The sequence below is a fragment of the Daucus carota genome, chromosome 6 (genome assembly GCF_001625215.2).
Source record: "Daucus carota subsp. sativus chromosome 6, DH1 v3.0, whole genome shotgun sequence".
Lineage (NCBI taxonomy): Eukaryota > Viridiplantae > Streptophyta > Magnoliopsida > Apiales > Apiaceae > Daucus > Daucus carota.
The window spans coordinates 40,692,830-40,716,295 of NC_030386.2; the positions used below are offsets into that span (position 1 = coordinate 40,692,830).

The 23,466-nt window shown below is 37.7% G+C and overlaps 2 protein-coding genes across 2 annotated transcripts in view; one reads left to right on the top strand and one right to left on the bottom strand.

Annotated features, from left to right (window-relative positions):
- Nucleotides 1–16,892: 16,892 nt before the first annotated feature.
- Nucleotides 16,893–18,797, bottom strand: LOC135147295 (uncharacterized). The gene has a single exon (XM_064080234.1). The coding sequence runs from the start codon at nt 18,795–18,797 to the stop codon at nt 16,893–16,895; it is 1,905 nt and encodes a 634-aa protein (XP_063936304.1).
- Nucleotides 18,798–20,467: 1,670 nt separating this feature from the next.
- The window catches only part of LOC135147296 (uncharacterized), a 31,478-nt gene continuing 28,479 nt past the window's right edge, over nt 20,468–23,466 (top strand). Inside the window, exons 1-2 of the mRNA XM_064080235.1 lie at nt 20,468–23,010; nt 23,183–23,466. The exon at nt 23,183–23,466 is cut by the window's right edge and continues 59 nt beyond it. Of these exons, the coding sequence (XP_063936305.1) occupies nt 20,468–23,010; nt 23,183–23,466 (2,827 nt within the window). The remainder of the gene's footprint in view (nt 23,011–23,182) is intronic.

The following is a 23,466-nucleotide window of genomic DNA, read 5'->3' on the forward strand; positions in this document are numbered from 1 at the left end:
CCATATGGTTTTCGGACTCAAAATTTGAACGGAATTTGAGTACCCTATGAGAACTCGCCGAAAACCTCGTTCTTGCAAATCTGTTACGTTTCGGGTACAGAATTCGCGAAATTTGGTTTGGTTCTAATTCTAATATCGATACGGACCTAAATATGTGAAAATATCCATATGGTTTTCGGACTCAAAATTTAAACAAAATTAGGATACCTTAGGAGCACCAGCAGAAAACCTCGTTCTAGCAAATTTGCTCGATTTCGGGTTCGGAATTCGTGGAATTTGGATCGGGTCTAATTCTAATATCGATACGGACCTAAATATGTGAAAATATCCATATGGTTTTCGGACTCAAAATTTGAACGAAATTTGGGTACCCTAAGAGAACTCGCCGAAACCTCGTTCTGGGAAATCTGCTCCGTTTCGGGTTCAGAATTCGCGAATTTTGGTTCGGTTGTAATTCTAATATCGATACGGACCGAAATATGTGAAAATATCCATATGGTTTTCGAGCTCAAAATTTGAACGAAATTTGAGTACCCTATGAGAACTCGCCGAAAACTCGTTTTTGCAAATCTGCTCCGTTTCGGGGCTAGAATTCGTGAAATTTAGTTCGGTTCTAATTCTAATATCGATACAGACTTAAATATGTGAAAATATTCATATTGTTTTCGGACTCAATATTTAAACGAAATTTTGGTACCCTAGGAGCACCCGCCGAAAACCTCGTTCTAGCAAATTTGCTTAATTTCGGATCCGGAATTCCCGAAATTTGGTTCGGGTCTAATTCAAATATCGATACGGACCTAAATATATGAAAATATCCATATGGTTTTCGGACACAAAATTTGAGTAACCGAGGAGAACTCGTCGAAAACCTCGTTCTGGGAAATCTGCTCTGTTTCGGGTCCAGAATTCGCGAAATTTGGTTCAGTTCTAATTTTAATATCGTCTCGGACCTAAATATGTGAAAATATCCATATGGTTTTCGGACTCAAAATTTGAACGAAATTTGGGTACCCCGTGAGAACTCGCCGAAAACCTCGTTCATGCAAATCTGCTCCGTTTCGGGTCCGGAATTCAAGATATTTGGTTTTGTTCTAATTTTAATATCGATACGGACCTAAATATGTGAAAATATCCATATGGTTTTCGGACTCAAAATTTAAACGAAATTTGGGTACCCTAGGAGTACCCTCCGAAAACCTCGTTCTAGGAAACTTGCTCGATTTCCAGTCTGGAATTCACGAAATTTGGTTCGGGTCTAATTCTAATATCGATACGGACATAAATATGTGAAAATATCCATATGGTTTTCGGACTCAAAATTTAAACGAAATTTGAGTACCCTATGAGAACTCGCCGAAAACCTCGTTCATGCAAATCTGTTTCGTTTCGGGTCCAGAATTCGCGAAATTTGGTTTGGTTCTAATTCTAATATCGATACGGACTTAAATATGTGAAAATATCCATATTGTTTTCGGGCTCAATATTTAAACGAAATTTTGGTACCCTCGGAGCACCCGCCGAAAACCTCGTTCTTGCAAATTTGCTCGATTTCGGATCCGGAATTCCCGAAATTTGGTTCGGGTCTAATTCAAATATCGATACGGACCTAAATATATGAAAATATCCATATGGTTTTCGGACACAAAATTTGAGTACCCGAGGAGAACTCGTCGAAAACCTCGTTCTGGGAAATCTGCTCTGTTTCGGGTCCAGAATTCGCGAAATTTGGTTCAGTTCTAATTTTAATATCGACTCGGACCTAAATATGTGAAAATATCCATATGGTTTTCGTACTCAAAATTTGAACGAAATTTGGGTACCCCGTGAGAACTCGCCGAAAACCTCGTTGATGCAAATCTGCTCCGTTTCGGGTCCGGAATTCACGAAATTTGGTTTTGTTCTAATTTTAATATCGATACGGACCTAAATATGTGAAAATATCCATATGGTTTTCGGACTCAAAATTTAAACGAAATTTGGGTACCCTAGGAGTACCCTCCGAAAACCTCGTTCAAGGAAACTTGCTCGATTTCGGGTCTGGAATTCACGAAATTTGGTTCGGGTCTAATTCTAATATCGATACGGACATAAATATGTGAAAATATCCATATGGTTTTCGGACTAAAAATTTGAACGAAATTTTAGTACCATATGAGAACTCGTCGAAAACCTCGTTCTTGCAAATCTGTTCCGTTTCGGGTCCAGAATTCGCGAAATTTGGTTTGGTTCTAATTCTAATATCGATTAGGACCTAAATATGTGAAAATATCCATATGGTTTTCGGACTAAAAATTTAAACAAAATTAGGATACCTTAGGAGCACCTGCAGAAAACTTTATTCTAGCAAATTTGCTCGATTTCGGGTCCGGAATTCGTGAAATTTGGATCGGGTCTAATTTTAATATCGATACAGACCTAAATATGTGAAAATATCCATATGGTTTTCGGACTCAAAATTTGAACGAAATTTGGGTACCCTAAGAGACCTCGCCGAAGCCTCGTTCTGGGAAATCTGCTCCGTTTCGGGTTCAGAATTCGCGAATTTTAGTTCGGTTGTAATTCTAATATCGATACGAACCTAAATACGTGAAAATATCCCTATGGTTTTCGAACTCAAAATTTGAACGAAATTTGAGTACCCTATGAGAACTCGCCGAAAATTCGTTTTTGCAAATCTGCTCCGTTTCGGGGCTAGAATTCGTGAAATTTGGTTCGGTTCTCATTCTAATATCGATACGGACCTAAATATGTGAAAATATCCATATTGTTTTCGGACTCAATATATAAACGAAATTTTGGTACCCTAGGAGCACCCGCCGAAAACCTCGTTCTAGCAAATTTACTCGATTTCGGATCCGCAATTCCCGAAATTTGGTTCGGGTCTAATTCAAATATCGATACGGACCTAAATATATGAAAATATCCATATGGTTTTCGGACACAAAATTTGAGTACCCGAGGAGAACTCGTCGAAAACCTCGTTCTGGGAAATCTGCTCTGTTTCGGGTCCAGAATTTGCGAAATTTGGTTCAGTTCTAATTTTAATATCGACTCGGACCTAAATATGTGAAAATATCCATATGGTTTTCGGACTCAAAATTTGAACGAAATTTAGGTACCCCGTGAGAACTCGCCGAAAACATCGTTCATGCAAATCTGCTCCGTTTCGGGTCCGGAATTCACGAAATTTGGTTTTGTTCTAATTTTAATATCGATACGTACCTAAATATGTGAAAATATCAATATGGTTTTTGGATTCAAAATTTGAACGAAATTTGAGTACCCTATGAGAACTCGCGAAAACCTCGTTTTTGCAAATCTGCTCCGTTTCGGGGCTACAATTCGTGAAATTTGGTCAGGTTCTAATTCTAATATCGATACGGACCTAAATATGTGAAAATATCCATATGGTTTTCGGACTCAAATTTGAACGTAATTTGGGTACCCGAGGAGAACTCGTCGAAAACCTCGTTCTGGGAAATCTGCTCTGTTTCGGGTCCGGAATTCGCGAAAGTTCAGTTCTAATTTTACTATCGACTCGGACCTAAATATGTGAAAATATCCATATGGTTTTCGGACTCAAAATTTGAACTAAATTTGGGTACCCCGTGAGAACTCGCCGAAAACCTGGTTCATGCAAATCTGCTCCGTTTCGGGTCCGGAATTCAAGAAATTTGGTTTTGTTCTAATTTTAATATTGATACGGACCTAAATATGTGAAAATATCCATATGGTTTTCGGACTCAATATTTAAACGAAATTTTGGTACCCTAGGAGCACCCGCCGAAAACCTCGTTCTAGCAAATTTGCTCGATTTCGGATCCGGAATTCCCGAAATTTGGTTCGGGTCTAATTCAACTATCGATACGGACCTAAATATATGAAAATATCCATATGGTTTTCGGACACAAAATTTGAGTACCCGAGGAGAACTCGTCGAAAACCTCGTTCTGGGAAATCTGCTCTGTTTCGGGTCCAGAATTCGCGAAATTTGGTTCAGTTCTAATTTTAATATCGACTCGGACCTAAATATGTGAAAATATCCATATGGTTTTCGTACTCAAAATTTGAACGAAATTTGGGTACCCCGTGAGAACTCGCCGAAAACCTCGTTGATGCAAATCTGCTCCGTTTCGGGTCCGGAATTCACGAAATTTGGTTTTGTTCTAATTTTAATATCGATACGGACCTAAATATGTGAAAATATCCATATGGTTTTCGGACTCAAAATTTAAACGAAATTTGGGTACCCTAGGAGTACCCTCCGAAAACCTCGTTCAAGGAAACTTGCTCGATTTCGGGTCTGGAATTCACGAAATTTGGTTCGGGTCTAATTCTAATATCGATACGGACATAAATATGTGAAAATATCCATATGGTTTTCGGACTAAAAATTTGAACGAAATTTGAGTACCATATGAGAACTCGTCGAAAACCTCGTTCTTGCAAATCTGTTCCGTTTCGGGTCCAGAATTCGCGAAATTTGGTTTGGTTCTAATTCTAATATCGATATGGACCTAAATATGTGAAAATATCCATATGGTTTTCGGACTAAAAATTTAAACAAAATTAGGATACCTTAGGAGCACCTGCAGAAAACTTTATTCTAGCAAATTTGCTCGATATCGGGTCCGGAATTCGTGAAATTTGGATCGGGTCTAATTTTAATATCGATACGGACCTAAATATGTGAAAATATCCATATGGTTTTCGGACTCAAAATTTGAACGAAATTTGGGTACCCTAAGAGACCTCGCCGAAACCTCGTTCTGGGAAATCTGCTCCGTTTCGGGTTCAGAATTCGCGAATTTTAGTTCGGTTGTAATTCTAATATCGATACGAACCTAAATACGTGAAAATATCCCTATGGTTTTGATAGAATATATTTTTATATATATTCTATATGATTTTATTCTCATATTTAATTATATTTTGCACTGATTTGGATATTTATTTAATATATTTTCATGTTTTATTGTAGGAAATAAAGAATTCCAAGTTGAGAAGGATTTGGTAAAAAATTAGCTATTTTGTAGCTAATTTCTATTAAAATTCGGATTTATTGGGTTCCACCCGATTTCTACACTGTTTGGGTCATATCTTGAGTTCCGGGTGTCAGAATTGGACGATCTTACAGCCCACGCGAAGCCCTCGAAATTCTCTTTAATTCAGAAGTGGTCCAAGATGCAAAGTCCAACTGTAAAGGCCCGAAAACTGGACAGAACAGAAAGCTGCGAATTTTAAGACTAAATCCTACTTGATTTTGGATTTCTATTTGGGATATTAGTTTTAAACATTAAAAGACTTTTATTATGAGGGGGGGAGGTTTTAGTTTTATTATTGTACAATATTAGAGTAGAATTAGGGTTAGGTAGGGAGGCTTATGGAGAAACGATGGCTTTTATGTACGTGACAACAATGAAGGTTCAAGGTTTTCTTCCATAGTTTTCATCTCTTTTCTTGTTAGTTTAATTATGTGTGTTTATTATTCTACTTGTTTTAGTTATTTTATTATTGTCGAGTAGTGTATTCTAGGGTTTAAGGGGAAGCCATGTTTGCACTATGATATTGGCATGATTTTACAGTGATTTGTTTGATTGGTTAATTCTAATTGATATGTTTTAATATTGGTTTGTGTAATCGGCCGATATCATGAATTGATTCTATGCAAATAGGAGTATAATCGAGAGATATACTACTAGAGGCACACATACAATTAGCAGAATTGAATTTGAGTGCGAGAGCATCATTGGATTTCTGAGAGCGTTAATACTCGGGAGAGATTAACCTTGCTTTAATTACCTGATTAATCGAATTACTAAAAGTGATTATTTGTGTAAGCATGTTTCGAGAGTGTTGATACTTGAGAGAGATTAACAAACTCTAGTTGCATGACCACTTTAATTGCTTTAGCTTAGAAGCCAACTATTATGCAAGCATGGTGGACCTGATTGCCCTAGACTTTTAACATATTATTTTAGTGTCTTTTTAGTTAGTGTTATTTAGTTGTAGTAGTTAGTTAAAAATATTTCTTTCAATCATCGTTTGATTTGGAAACAATTGAATGTGACTAAATAGAATTGATACCATCTGTCTCCTTGAGGATACGACCCGCATTTGCCAGTCTACACTACAATAGACACCGTGCGCTTGCGGTTAGTTATAAAATAACACATCAAGTTTTTGGCGCCGCTGCCGGGGAGACGGCTAGTTTCTATTGATTTTATTTGGCTATTTAGATTGTTTCCATTGCCTCCTTGGGACTTTCGTTCCAAGTGAGGTAGATTTTACTGTGTTTCTTGGCTTTGTTGAGTTTTTTTTTCAGGTTGGCAATGGACGGAGTTGATAACTTTGCACGTCTATCTTCCCTGATCGAGGCATATACTCGTGAAAATGCCTCATGGAATGCTACAGAGCCCACTACACGTCCACTGAGTATCAACGAGATGTCACAAGCTGCCCCGAAGACTTATAACTTCTGTCAAGTTTGTGGTGTTCAGGGTCACTATGGTTATGAATGTTCTTACAATGTCTTTAATTCTCAGGAATGCTCAGTTGGGACATGTAAATGATTATCAAGAAAGATATGAGTACAATCACTATCCTAATTCTTGTGATCAACAATGGATGGATCAACCAGATTTCTCTTACATGGACAATGAATTTCAGAATTCCTCATATCATGATCAACAACAATTTCAGCAACATGGTTATGAAGAACCACCACTACAGCAATATGATCAGTTTGAGCAAAAATATCATCAACCTCAATATGAGCAACCTCAGTTTCAGCAATATCACTATTCTCCACTTCAACGAGAGCTACAGGTTCCTTTAACCAATGTAGATGTGCCATCGTATCAGACGAATGAGGTATGTGATATGTTGATATATATGACCAAGAGTTTTGAGGATGGTATCATGAACTTCCGGAAATGCATTGAAGAGAGTACCATGATGATTAAAGAATTAAAATCTGAACAACTGATGATGGACGGTCAAATTGCACAATTGTCTAGTTCTTCTTCTACATGGCAAACCGAATCCTCTCTACCTCCATGTCTTCAAGTTAAAGATGACATAAATACCATCATTCTTGCAAGTGATGAAGACTGTGATAGTTTTTCGATCTGTGATGATGATGCGCCTATTGATAAAGAGGAGGATCATGTCATTGCCAATGAAATTAATGATGTTGTTGCTGTTGGAGACCATATGCGTGATGATGGGGTTAGCGAGGAAAGTAATGCAAAATTGGTTCCTGTGTCTCTTCCAACATATGTGCCTGAAATACTATTGCCTACTTGGATGGATGACATGACTAAAGTGGGTCAATGTGAAAATATCGATACGGACCTAAATATGTGAAAATATCCATATGGTTTTCGGACTCAAATTTGAACGAAATTTGGGTACCCGAGGAGAACTCGTCGAAAACCTCGTTCTGGGAAATCTGCTCTGTTTCGGGTCCGGAATTCGCGAAAGTTCAGTTCTAATTTTACTATCGACTCGGACCTAAATATGTGAAAATATCCATATGGTTTTCGGACTCAAAATTTGAACGAAATTTGGGTACCCCGTGAGAACTCGCCGAAAACCTCGTTCATGCAAATCTGCTCCGTTTCGGGTCCGGAATTCAAGAAATTTGGTTTTGTTCTAATTTTAATATTGATACGGACCTAAATATGTGAAAATATCCATATGGTTTTCGGACTCAAAATTTAAACGAAATTTGGGTACCCTAGGAGGACCCTCCGAAAACCTCGTTCTAGGAAACTTGCTCGATTTCGGGTCTGGAATTCACAAAATTTGGTTCGGGTCTAATTCTAATATCGATACGGACATAAATATGTGAAAATATCCATATGGTTTTCGGACTCAAAATTTGAACGAAATTTGAGTACCCTATGAGAACTCGCCGAAAACCTCGTTCTTGCAAATCTGTTACGTTTCGGGTCCAGAATTCGCGAAATTTGGTTTGGTTCTAATTCTAATATCGATACGGACCTAAATATGCGAAAATATCCATATGGTTTTCGGACTCAAAATTTAAACAAAATTAGGATACCTTAGGAGCTCCCGCAGAAAACCTCATTCTAGCAAATTTGCTCGATTTCGGGTCCGGAATTCGTGGAATTTGGATCGGGTCTAATTCAAATATCGATACGGACCTAAATATGTGAAAATATCCATATGGTTTTCGGACTCAAAATTTGAACGAAATTTGGATACCCTAAGAAAACTCGCCGAAACCTCGTTCTGGAAAATTTGCTCCGTTTCGGGTTCAGAATTCGCGAATTTTGGTTCGGTCGTATTCTAATATCGATACGGACCTAAATATGTGAAAATATCCTTATGGTTTTCGAACTCAAAATTTGAACGAAATTTGAGTACCCTATGAGAACTCGCCGAAAACTCGTTTTTTCAAATCTGCTCCGTTTCGGGGCTAGAATTCGTGAAATTTGGTTCGGTTCTAATTCTAATATCGATACGGACTTAAATATGTGAAAATATCCATATTGTTTTCGGACTCAATATTTAAACGAAATTTTGGTACCCTAGGAGCACCCGCCGAAAACCTCGTTCTAGCAAATTTGCTCGATTTCGGATCCGGAATTCCCGAAATTTGGTTCGGGTCTAATTCAAATATCGATACGGACCTAAATATATGAAAATATCCATATGGTTTTCGGACACAAAATTTGAGTACCCGAGGAGAACTCGTCGAAAACCTCGTTCTGGGAAATCTGCTCCGTTTCGGGTCCAGAATTCGCGAAATTATGTTCAGTTCTAATTCTAATATCGACTCGGACCTAAATATGTGAAAATATCCATATGGTTTTCGGACTCAAAATTTGAACGAAATTTGGGTACCCCGTGAGAACTCGCCGAAAACCTCGTTCATGCAAATCTACTCCTTTTCGGGTCCGGAATTCAGTAAATTCGATTCTGTTCTAATTTTAATATCGATACGGACCTAAATATGTGAAAATATCCATATGGTTTTCGGACTCAAAATTTAAACGAAATTTGGGTACCCTAGGAGTACCCTCCGAAAGCCTCGTTCTAGGAAACTTGCTCGATTTCCAGTCTGGAATTCACGAAATTTGGTTCGGGTCTAATTCTAATATCGATACGGACATAAATATGTGAAAATATCCATATGGTTTTCGGACTCAAAATTTAAACGAAATTTGAGTACCCTATGAGAACTCGCCGAAAACCTCGTTCATGCAAATCTGTTTCGTTTCGGGTCCAGAATTCGCGAAATTTGGTTTGGTTCTAATTCTAATATTGATACGGACCTAAATATGTGAAAATATCCATATGGTTTTCGGACTCAAAATTTAAACAAAATTAGGATACCTTAGGAGCACCCGCAGAAAATCTCGTTCTAGCAAATTTGCTCGATGCCGGATTCGCGGAATTTGGATCGGGTCTAATTCTAATACCGATACGGACCTAAATATGTGAAATTATCCATATGGTTTTCAGACTCAAAATTTGAACGAAATTTGGGTACCCTAAGAGAACTCGCCGAAACCTCGTTCTGGGAAATCTGCTCCGTTTCGGGTTCAGAATTCGGGAATTTTGGTTCGGTTGTATTTCTAATATCGATACGGACCTAAATATGTGAAAATATCCATATGGTTTTCGAACTCAAAATTTGAACGAAATTTGAGTACCCTAGAGAACTCGCCGAAAACTCGTTTTTGCAAATCTGCTCCGTTTCGGGGCTAGAATTCGTGAAATTTGGTTCGGTTCTAATTCTAATATCGATACGGACTTAAATATGTGAAAATATCCATATTGTTTTCGGACTCAATATTTAAACGAAATTTTGGTACCCTAGGAGCACCCGCGGAAAACCTCGTTCTAACAAATTTGCTCGATTTCGGATCCGGAATTCACGAAATTTGGTTCGGGTCTAATTCAAATATCGATACGGACCTAAATATATGAAAATATCCATATGGTTTTCGGACACAAAATTTGAGTACCCGAGGAGAACTCGTCGAAAACCTCGTTCTGGGAAATCTGCTCTTTTTCGGGTCCAGAATTCGCGAAATTTGGTTCAGTTCTAATTTTAATATCGACTCGGACCTAAATATGTGAAAATATCCATATGGTTTTCGGACTCAAAATTTGAACGAAATTTGGGTACCCCGTGAGAACTCGCCGAAAACCTCGTTGATGCAAATCTGCTCCGTTTCGGGTCCGAAATTCACGAAATTTGGTTTTGTTCTAATTCTAATATCGATACGGACCTAAATATGTGAAAATATCCATATGGTTTTCGGACTAAAAATTTAAACAAAATTAGGATACCTTAGGAGCACCTGCAGAAAACTTTATTCTAGCAAATTTGCTCGATTTCGGGTCCGGAATTCGCGAAATTTGGATCGGGTCTAATTTTAATATCGATACGGACCTAAATATCTGAAAATATCCATATGGTTTTCGGACTCAAAATTTGAACGAAATTTGGGTACCCTAAGAGACCTCGCCGAAATCTCGTTCTGGGAAATCTGCTCCGTTTCGGGTTCAGAATTCGCGAATTTTGGTTCGGTTGTAATTCTAATATCGATACGAACCTAAATACGTGAAAATATCCATATGGTTTTCGAACTCAAAATTTGAACGAAATTTGAGTACCCTATGAGAACTCGCCGAAAATTCGTTTTTGCAAATCTGCTCCGTTTCGGGGCTAGAATTCGTGAAATTTGGTTCGGTTCTCATTCTAATATCGATACGGACCTAAATATGTGAAAATATCCATATTGTTTTCGGACTCAATATATAAACGAAATTTTGGTACCGTAGGAGCACCCGCCGAAAACCTCGTTCTAGCAAATTTACTCGATTTCGGATCCGGAATTCTCGAAATTTGGTTCGGGTCTAATTCAAATATCGATACGGACCTAAATATATGAAAATATCCATATGGTTTTCGGACACAAAATTTGAGTACCCGAGGAGAACTCGTCGAAAACCTCGTTCTGGGAAATCTGCTCTGTTTCGGGTCCAGAATTTGCGAAATTTGGTTCAGTTCTAATTTTAATATCGACTCGGACATAAATATGTGAAAATATCCATATGGTTTTCGGACTCAAAATTTGAACGAAATTTGGGTACCCCGTGAGAACTCGCCGAAAACCTCGTTCAAGCAAATCTGCTCCGTTTCGGGTCCGGAATTCACGAAATTTTGTTTTGTTCTAATTTTAATATCGATACGTACCTAAATATGTGAAAATATCCATATGGTTTTTGGATTCAAAATTTGAACGAAATTTGAGTACCCTATGAGAACTCGCCGAAAACCTCGTTTTTGCAAATCTGCTCCGTTTCGGGGCTACAATTCGTGAAATTTGGTGAGGTTCTAATTCTAATATCGATACGGACCTAAATATGTGAAAATATCCATATGGTTTTCGGACTCAAATTTGAACGAAATTTGGGTACCCGAGGAGAACTCGTCGAAAACCTCCACTACGCCATAAATGCTTATATGCAACATTTTGTGATGTTGCATTACACCCTATATGGTGTTGCCTTAGACCAGAAATCAAGATACCCAACACTTTTTATGTGTTGCGTCTGCGGCCGTTGCCTTTGACCTCTAATGCAACACTTATCCATTCTAATGCAACAGCAAAAATATATTGCTTTAGAAGGATAATGGAACACCAAATGCTTATAAATGCAACACATTACACTGTTGGGTATTAGGGGATGAAACTTGCATAGTCAGCAGTGGGGCCCACAATGCCACATCAGCAGGGGATACTGTGCCACGTCATCCGCGGACCCCACGCTGCCACGTCAGCACTGGGGCCCAGATTTGCCACGTCAACAATGGGGCCCGCAGAGCCACGCCAGCACTTGGGCCCGCACTGCCACGTCAGTTGCGGGGTCCACATTGCCACGTCAGCTCTGGGGCCCACACTTCCACGTCAACACTGGCCCCACACTGCCACGTCAGTTGTGGGGTCCACATTGCCATGTCAGATGTGGGGTCATTTGCCATGTCAGCTGTGGGCCTGTTTTCCACGTCATCAGTGGGGCCCACATTTCTTATGCAACAATGCATGGTTTTTTTTAATTTGAATAATGCAACACTAAATTTAAATATGCAACAGCAGGGTGGATAAATACAACAGTAAGCAGTAGATAAAGGCAACACTAGAGAACATAAAATGCAACACTTTTTATAAATTTTTTGCAATATCAGTTTTGTAACTACACCATCCCATGCAAATCAACCAACAACCAGCAAATCAACCAACATCTAGCAAATCCAAGTTTGTGCACCAACATCAAAATCTACCAACTGTCCACCAACAAATCTACCAACTAAACCTCCACCAACAAATCAAAATACCAACTGCCCACCAACAAATCTACCAATTAAACCATACTGACTTAATAAAGTGACCAATTTTTCACTCCAAATTACATAATCTTCTTGTCTAAACCACATTACCAAAAGATAATTATATTACAAACAGATATATATCCAGAATTTCACGAAGTCGCTCCATCTTGAGTCATAGGTGTACCATTTTCGTCGTGTTCACTTGACGAGGCTGGACAATAGTCTCCAATGTCCAGTTTAAGCCCAGGATTAGCATCTCCCAGTTTTTTGAGGACCCATGCCATATTCTCCTGCACTTTCTTGTTGACCTTGGATTCCAATTCTTGTTCAAGATCGAGCTTTATTTTTGTGGCCAACTCCTGCACAAAACGGTCAGAAGGGGCATGATCTTTAACTCCAGAAGCTTTGCCTCCCCTTCCTACTAGCCAGGTCCTGCCATGCTCCTTATCATGACTGACCAAAGCATCAGCCTCATCTTGCTGTCCAGAACTAAGCAATTTTTTGAGATTGGTCTACAAGAAATTAAAACACGTAAATATTTGAAATCAAGCATGTAATCAGGATGCTTTTAATCACTAAATAAATACATACAATTTTTGTTTCCAATACTTTAGTATTTATCTTATACTCCCTCCCCTTCTTGCGCTCACGAGTTTCGACAAATACTTTAGCATCTGATGGCTCGGCATGTTTTGGGTCGTCAATTTTCTGTAGATTATAGATACATAAATTCAGAATTAATCTTCAATGATTTTAATTTGCCGGCAAATATTTATTTTAGATATATTACTCAAAAAGACAATATTTAACTACAATGGTCATGAATTAAAAATCTATATGAAATGAGGGACACATACCATCTTGTGTTTAAACTGCGCAAGAGATTTTGGACCCATGGTGTGTGTATCAATAATTGAACAGCGACTTGCTGTATTATCCCTTGCAATTTTCTAAAACCAATCATAATTTCGCGTTATACTATGAAGATATTTGTGAGAAATTGACTAGAAACAATATATGAATTAATTGTTTAATGCAACTTAAAATGTAAATTTGAAGCAAGAATAAATATAGTAAATTACCTGGACATGCTCGTCTGCCCAAAACTTCAAAAGTGTTTTAAAATCCTCTAGTGGGATGTCATCAGGCCTTTTGGCCATCCTTTCATCGTCATTTGGAAGGTTTGAATAATGCTTGGTCTTCATACGACTCTTGTATCCCCTCCAAGCATCATTAAGTGTAGAGTAGACCCATTTTTGACCTTCATCTGGAATAATATACCTAGCCTGCCATCATATGAATATATTAATAAGTTGCTAAACAAAGGTTGTTATGTAGTAAATGCAAGAAAAAATGAATTATTGAAGCTGTGTTTTAGGCAATGAAAAATACTCGAGTATATTCCCACAACTCCTTCTTCAATTTGTCCGGAACTACATGCCAGTTTACATAAGTCAGGGACACATTATCTCTTGCAAGTGACCCCACGAAATTAGTCAGCTCAGTGATAATCTTTTGATTGTCGGAAACAGGTTGATGATCTTCATTCAATGTTATAGGTATCTTTTCAGCAAGACGCCTAGCATGAACCTTAGCCATTTTTGTACGTCCCCTTGGCTTTCTAGGAGCTAGTACAATATAAATCACAGTATATATAAAATAGCAAATATTAATATAAATCCCCAAAAAATAAAATGTTCACTTCAAAAAGGAATGCCTTACGCATTACCTGATTTAACAACTTCAGCTTCAGGTTCTTCCAAGTTCAGTTCAGGAACCTCGTGCGGTGTTGTTGGAATTTCAATGTTCTGTTTTTGACGGTCCCTCATTGCTAGGTAAGCATTTATCGACCCAGGAGCTTCTTCCATGTTTGCCTGTTGAAAAATTTTACTGCAGGTTGGTTTTAAAACTGGCCTAGACTTCGAAGTTCCAACTTTCTTTGCATTTTCAACTCCATCTTTTCTCAAATACTTCTCAAAATCCTTCTCAACCACAGCTGCATTCGTTCTTGAACGAGTTCTCGGTCCCTGCACAGGCCTCTTTTTCTGAACAACTGCCATTTCCTATAAGAAATTATAAGATTAGTACATGTGCAAATCATAAAAAATTCAGTGTAGACAATTAGCATATAATTATTATCTACCTCAGCTGAATTGTCACTTTCACCATCATCCTCTTTTTCTGGATTGTATTCTTCATCCTCATCATGATCCTTATCATGATCCTTACCATCACCATTTTTTCTTTTTTTGTTATCCTATCCCGCAGAAGCATTTAGACTAGCCACTAATGGCCTGATCCCAAGTGATTCAAGCTTTTGATGATTTTCTTTCAGATGTGAAATTCTCTCTTTTTCATACTTTGTTAGGGGTGGTTTCTGCACAAGCCAAATTTATTTAATTACATTACTAATATTATGAGTTTCCCCAAATTTATCAATATGTCATTAAATTTTTTCTATTTTCTTATAAACATACCAAATAAACAGTATACATATTAATTAATTTTCTTATAAGCCTAGTACGTGTATTCTGGATAATATAATTAAATAAACAGGAATATAAAATAAAAAGACATGGATAGTTTTTCTTAAGTAATTCTAATTAAATCGAGGGATAAAGAAACTACCCTTACATGAACTTCATTCTCCTCTGTTCTTTCTCCTTCACTTGGACCAGTATGTAGATCCAACTTCTTCCTTGCCGTAACTTTATCCCTCACAGCTGGAGCTTCTCCAGTACTCGTCCCACACATATCCTTCACAACTGGAGCTTCTCCACTCCTCCCACACAGCCGAGGAGACTTCCTAGTTATCTTTAGTTGTTGTAATTGTTTCTGTTGGAGCTGATGCGTGGTAACGAACTTACGCTTCAATTGTTTCTTAGCCGAAACTGAAATAAAAAGTTCAGACATATAAGAATAGCATCAACATTACAAATACATATATTATCTCATGTGGACCATAATTGTAAAAATACATCTACCTTGAACAAGGTTATTTCTCGGTCGTACAGTTACATGTGGTTGCATTTGATTTAGAGGCTCAATATCTTTATCAACAGTATTGTCGACATATAAGTCTATTTCTTCTCCATGTTTACAGCCTGCAACAATATCCATCAAATCTTTGTCGTTGCTTATTAGCTGCCAACCACCCTTCGTCATTTTGCTATAGACCCCTCCAATTTCAGTATAATGGAGGTAATCTCTCACAAACTCCATGAGGACAGTGTAAGAAAATGTGTCGACTTCGACACGTGTTACAACCATACACATTCCACCAACATAATTTTTGGACTTAAACTCCCCAGCATGGTTAAACCTTATATTGATTTCCATATCACTCATCCTGCATAAAATGAACACCAGAGAATGAGTTAAATTCAAATTAAAAATGGCAGGACAACATATAACATTGTGAATTGATAGAACAATATTGTCAAGGGCAAACAAAAAAGCATATAGCAGAGTTAAACTCAATTAATATCATAAATTAAGACAAGTACAATAACTAGGACACAACTAAATTAATACATATCAAAAAGTTAGACTACAATAACACAATAGGAGAATTATAAAGAGTGACAGTTACATTCCAAAAACTAGGACACAACTAAAATAATCAAACTAAGATGGAATAGGGATTTGGGTCAGAGGAACGTCATCCCTTGACCAGCTGCCATCAACAACTTCAGTTTGTACCCGTGGTACGAAATCATCTTCCTGTGAATTAGCTTTTGTTATGTCTTCTTGAATTGCATTATGGATTTCAGAATCACACCAATCTCTAGGGAGTTTTTTAATAACATAATTCACCAACTTCTCAATGGGATCTTCCACGTAAAAAAATTGTTGAACTTGAGAAGCAAGCACATAAGGATCATTTTTGTGGCACAATCTACTAAAATTCACTTTAGTAAGACCAAAGTTATCCTTCTCTTCCTGGTACCAAGAACATTTAAAAATAGCCACTGTCAAAGATCCCCAGTAATCAAGTTCAAAAATTTCCTCGATTGATCCATAGTAGTTGACACTGCTGACTATAGGGTTTTGGTCTTTTGAACTTGCAAAACTAGTCGTTGTAGCAGTTAAGAATACACCACTATTCTGCGTGGTACATCGAGAATCCCTAGACTTTGTATGATATCTATAACCATTGATTACATATCCGGTAAACCTCTTAGCTCTACGATTAGGACCTAGTGCTAAAACCTCTAAATCTCTTGAACTGTATCCCCCTTTAATAACCACCTCCTTTAACCACTTTGAAAACTCATCTGTATGAGCGCGCTCTGTCCTGTATCTTTTCGGACCAGCATGCCCATTCATTAAAGCTCGATGCTCCCTAAAGAAAATTCAAGGTACAAACAGGCAAAGGATTAATATGTAGGTATATTTTATATTATTACATTATTATTTAATTATAATTCTCTTAATAAGAGTATAATAACTGTTATATGTTGTATTATACAAAAAAAAAGATGTTTAAATTACAAAAAATAGAATACAGAAATTACTCAATTAGCCTCTCAATGTCCTCATTACCAGAGTTAAACAGGACATATCTATGAGTTGCTTCCCATTCAATTTCTTTTAATTTGAATATTTTTCCATCTTTATTCTTCCGTGTACCAATATGATACTGCACTTCTGCTGGGCAGGGCTCCAAGTTAGTCGAGTACATGGAATTTTCCATCCCCCCATCACCACCCAGGAATCTAGAGCAGAATGTTACACATTCCTCCGCCAAGTAACCTTCTGCGATTGATCCTTCAGGCTTACTTCTGTTTCGAACATAGGATTTGAGCTTCGCAAGATACCTTTCAATGGAAAACATGCAGCGAAGGTGTTCTGGTCCACCAAGCTCTACTTCATTGCATAAATGAATAAGCAAGTGGACCATGATATCAAAAAAAGGTGGTGTAAAAATCATCTCAAATTGACAAAGTATTTCAATAATCTCTTGTTGCAGCCTCTTAATATCTTCCAAGTCAACAGCCTTGTTCCATAACCCTCTAAGAAAAGCACTTAATCTTATCAATGGCAATGCCACCTCAGGCTTTAATGTTCTCTTGACACAAAATGCTAGCAAATAGTGAAGCATAAAATGTGCGTCGTGGCTTTTATATCCCATAATCTTCCTCTCACTTGAGTGCACATACCTGCTGATGTTAGAAGCGCAACCATAAGGGAGCTTGACATTCTTCAATACGGAGCAAAATATTTCCTTCTCCTTATTAGTCATGTCAAATATGGCTGCTCTTATTTCAACATGATTCCCATCATCAGATTCAACAGGATGTAGGGACCTTCTTATTCCCAATTCCTGCAAATCCAAACGTGCGTTTATATGATCCTTTGACTTGCCACTGATATTGAGCAATGTACCTAATATATTGTCACACACGTTCTTTTCTATGTGCATTGCGTCAAGGTTATGTCGAAGTGGATTGTGACACCAATATGGCAAATCAAAAAATATGCTTTTCTTTTTAAATGGGGTGTCCCTTTTTTTACCCTTTTCCTTGGCACCACCAAATCTGTTAACGTAACCCCTGAGCAGTAATTCAATATCCGTCCCGGATAAAATTGGCGGACTTTCCCTCAATTCAACTTTGCCATTAAATCTTCTTTTATCAAATCGCCACTTGTGTGTTGGATCAAGAAACTTCCTATGGTCCATATAACATATTTTTTTACTATGCTTCAAATATTCTGAAGAAGTTTCATAGTGGCAGATTGGACAGCCAAGATATCCCTTTGTGCTCCATCCGGACATCATGGCATATCCGGGGAAATCGCTTATCGTCCACGTCACTCGTGCACGTAAATTAAAATTTTTACGGGTGTAGGCATCGTACGTTTCAACACCAACATCCCACAATTCTTTTAGCTCCGCGATTAGTGGCTGCATATACACGTCAATACTATTTCCCGGAGAATGTGGACCAGATATTAAAGTGGATAGAATCAGGTTCTCTTGTTTCATGCACAACCAAGGTGGCAGGTTGTAGTTCACAAGTACGATTGGCCATGTACTGTGACTTAAACTCATCGTCCGAAAAGGATTAAACCCATCAGCTGCAACCCCCAACCTAATGTTTCGGTTTTCAGCAGAAAATTCAGGGTAAAGAGCGTCCATAGTCTTCCAAGCCACCGCATCAGCAGGATGCCTTAGTTTGCCATCATCTTTTCGTCCCACTGCATGCCAAGTCATCATTTTCGAATACTCCTTGCACATGAACAACCTTTGTAACCTTGGCTTGAGGGGAAAGTATCTCATCACATTTGCTGGCACTTTGCGAATTATCTGCTTCGGATCATTATCTCCACTTCCTTTCTTTTCATGTATAATCCACCTCGAAGCACGACAAATGTGACAAACATCTTTATCTTCATTTTCAGCCCAATACAACATGCAACTATTTCGGCATGCATGTATTTTCTTTTAATCTAAACCTATATCTTTAATAATATTCTTCGCGACATTGAATGATAGAGGCAGGTGGGCATGAGGAAAAGCTTCTTTTATTAACTTTAGTAAATCACTGAAGGCTGACTCACTAATTCCATGGACACACTTTAAATAATAAAGTCTGATCATGAAGCTTAATCGAGAGAAATTAGTGCAGCCAGGGTATAAAGGTTGTTTTCCCTCTTCGACGTGCCCGTAAAATCTTTTTGCCTCTCCATTTGGTAAATCTTCAGAGTCTCCTACGTTGTCAAATTTCATACCAGTACCCCTTAACATGGCACCTAAATTATCTCCAAAATCCATTCCTGTTTCATTCCCCATAGATTCATTCCTTGATCTGTGTTTTGAACTCGATATGTCACAAATCCACTTGACATGTATCGAGGATGGCCCACTGCAAATGAGGTGATCATAAACTACATCTTGACGATGCCATTTACGATTCATACAATTCTTGCAGGGGCACTGCATTTCATCTCCTTTACCAAAAATGGGAAAAGCATTTTCTATAATAGACCTAATCCCCCTTATATACTCCTCACTATATCTTAGCAGTCCTATCCAAATAGTATACTCATCGTCCATAGTTCTCCTAAAGGCACAATATAGTTAGTTGGATCATTTATACTATATAAATAGTTAAGAAATTCCTATAGGCATATACATATGCAAATTCATTTTATGTACTGCGTACAAGTGTTCGTGTGTGCCACCTTCCACCTTAACTCCTATCTCAACTCCAAAATCAACAATCAATCCAACAATCCTACTCTATGATATCCACAACCCTACTGACTATCATATATATATATATAGGCATATACGTATATATAGGCATGTACATATATAAATCATTTTTCAGTTGACTATATAACTACAGGCCTCCTCTTTCATATATAAGTATGTCACACAAACAAAAAGGCACACACATATGAATATCAAAAAGACACAAAAATACAAAAACACAAAACAGAGGCATACAACAAACCCAAACCATAAAACACAAAACCCTAATTAAAGTTAAACAAACATACAAAAACAGAGGCATACAAAAACAACCATCTAACTACAAATTAGGCATATACAAAACCCACGCATACAAAGATCCCCAAATTACATATGCCTAATTTGTAGTTAGATGGTTGTTTTTGTATGCCTCTGTTTTTGTATGTTTGTTTAACTTTAATTAGGGTTTTGTATTTTATGGTTTGGGTTTGTTGTATGCCTCTGTTTTGTGTTTTTGTATTTTTGTGTCTTTTTGATATTCATATGTGTGTGCCTTTTTGTTTGTGTGACATACTTATATATGAAAGAGGAGGCCTGTAGTTATATAGTCAACTGAAAAATGATTTATATATGTATATGCCTATATATACGTATACGCCTATATATATATATGATAGTCAGTAGGGTTGTGGATATCATAGAGTAGGATTGTTGGATTGATTGTTGATTTTGGAGTTGAGATAGGAGTTAAGGTGGAAGGTGGCACACACGAACACTTGTACGCAGTACATAAAATGAATTTGCATATGTATATGCCTATAGGAATTTCTTAACTATTTATATAGTATAAATGATCCAACTAACTATATTGTGCTTTTAGGAGAACTATGGACGATGAGTATACTATTTGGATAGGACTGCTAAGATATAGTGAGGAGTATATAAGGGGGATTAGGTCTATTATAGAAAATGCTTTTCCCATTTTTGGTAAAGGAGATGAAATGCAGTGCCCCTGCAAGAATTGTATGAATCGTAAATGGCATCGTCAAGATGTAGTTTATGATCACCTCATTTGCAGTGGGCCATCCTCGATACATGTCAAGTGGATTTGTGACATATCGAGTTCAAAACACAGATCAAGGAATGAATCTATGGGGAATGAAACAGGAATGGATTTTGGAGATAATTTAGGTGCCATGTTAAGGGGTACTGGTATGAAATTTGACAACGTAGGAGACTCTGAAGATTTACCAAATGGAGAGGCAAAAAGATTTTACGGGCACGTCGAAGAGGGAAAACAACCTTTATACCCTGGCTGCACTAATTTCTCTCGATTAAGCTTCATGATCAGACTTTATTATATTAAGTGTGTCCATGGAATTAGTGAGTCAGCCTTCAGTGATTTACTAAAGTTAATAAAAGAAGCTTTTCCTCATGCCCACCTGCCTCTATCATTCAATGTCGCGAAGAATATTATTAAAGATATAGGTTTAGATTACAAGAAAATACATGCATGCCGAAATAGTTGCATGTTGTATTGGGCTGAAAATGAAGATAAAGATGTTTGTCACATTTGTCGTGCTTCGAGGTGGATTATACATGAAAAGAAAGGAAGTGGAGATAATGATCCGAAGCAGATAATTCGCAAAGTGCCAGCAAATGTGATGAGATACTTTCCCCTCAAGCCAAGGTTACAAAGGTTGTTCATGTGCAAGGAGTATTCGAAAATGATGACTTGGCATGCAGTGGGACGAAAAGATGATGGCAAACTAAGGCATCCTGCTGATGCGGTGGCTTGGAAGACTATGGACGCTCTTTACCCTGAATTTTCTGCTGAAAACCGAAACATTAGGTTGGGGGTTGCAGCTGATGGGTTTAATCCTTTTCGGACGATGAGTTTAAGTCACAGTACATGGCCAATCGTACTTGTGAACTACAACCTGCCACCTTGGTTGTGCATGAAACAAGAGAACCTGATTCTATCCACTTTAATATCTGGTCCACATTCTCCGGGAAATAGTATTGACGTGTATATGCAACCACTAATCGCGGAGCTAAAAGAATTGTGGGATGTTGGTGTTGAAACGTACGATGCCTACACCCGTAAAAATTTTAATTTACGTGCACGAGTGACGTGGACGATAAGCGATTTCCCCGGATATGCCATGATGTCCGGATGGAGCACAAAGGGATATCTTGGCTGTCCAATCTGCCACTATGAAACTTCTTCAGAATATTTGAAGCATAGTAAAAAAATATGTTATATGGACCATAGGAAGTTTCTTGATCCAACACACAAGTGGCGATTTGATAAAAGAAGATTTAATGGCAAAGTTGAATTGAGGGAAAGTCCGCCAATTTTATCCGGGACGGATATTGAATTACTGCTCAGGGGTTACGTTAACAGATTTGGTGGTGCCAAGGAAAAGGGTAAAAAAAGGGACACCCCATTTAAAAAGAAAAGCATATTTTTTGATTTGCCATATTGGTGTCACAATCCACTTCGACATAACCTTGACGCAATGCACATAGAAAAGAACGTGTGTGACAATATATTAGGTACATTGCTCAATATCAGTGGCAAGTCAAAGGATCATATAAACGCACGTTTGGATTTGCAGGAATTGGGAATAAGAAGGTCCCTACATCCTGTTGAATCTGATGATGGGAATCATGTTGAAATAAGAGCAGCCATATTTGACATGACTAATAAGGAGAAGGAAATATTTTGCTCCGTATTGAAGAATGTCAAGCTCCCTTATGGTTGCGCTTCTAACATCAGCAGGTATGTGCACTCAAGTGAGAGGAAGATTATGGGATATAAAAGCCACGACGCACATTTTATGCTTCACTATTTGCTAGCATTTTGTGTCAAGAGAACATTAAAGCCTGAGGTGGCATTGCCATTGATAAGATTAAGTGCTTTTCTTAGAGGGTTATGGAACAAGGCTGTTGACTTGGAAGATATTAAGAGGCTGCAACAAGAGATTATTGAAATACTTTGTCAATTTGAGATGATTTTTACACCACCTTTTTTTGATATCATGGTCCACTTGCTTATTCATTTATGCAATGAAGTAGAGCTTGGTGGACCAGAACACCTTCGCTGCATGTTTTCCATTGAAAGGTATCTTGCGAAGCTCAAATCCTATGTTCGAAACAGAAGTAAGCCTGAAGGATCAATCGCAGAAGGTTACTTGGCGGAGGAATGTGTAACATTCTGCTCTAGATTCCTGGGTGGTGATGGGGGGATGGAAAATTCCATGTACTCGACTAACTTGGAGCCCTGCCCAGCAGAAGTGCAGTATCATATTGGTACACGGAAGAATAAAGATGGAAAAATATTCAAATTAAAAGAAATTGAATGGGAAGCAACTCATAGATATGTCCTGTTTAACTCTGGTAATGAGGAAATTGAGAGGCTAATTGAGTAAGTTCTGTATTCTATTTTTTGTAATTTAAACATCTTTTTTTTTGTATAATACAACATATAACAGTTATTATACTCTTATTAAGAGAATTATAATTAAATAATAATGTAATAATATAAAATATACCTACATATTAATCCTTTGCCTGTTTGTACCTTGAATTTTCTTTAGGGAGCATCGAGCTTTAATGAATGGGCATGCTGGTCCGAAAAGATACAGGACAGAGCGCGCTCATACAGATGAGTTTTCAAAGTGGTTAAAGGAGGTGGTTATTAAAGGGGGATACAGTTCAAGAGATTTAGAGGTTTTAGCACTAGGTCCTAATCGTAGAGCTAAGAGGTTTACCGGATATGTAATCAATGGTTATAGATATCATACAAAGTCTAGGGATTCTCGATGTACCACGCAGAATAGTGGTGTATTCTTAACTGCTACAACGACTAGTTTTGCAAGTT

Bases quoted from the DNA above. Each gene is read 5' to 3' on its own strand.
- LOC135147295 (XM_064080234.1), bottom strand. From the start codon at position 18,797: ATGTTGTATTGGGCTGAAAATGAAGATAAAGATGTTTGTCACATTTGT.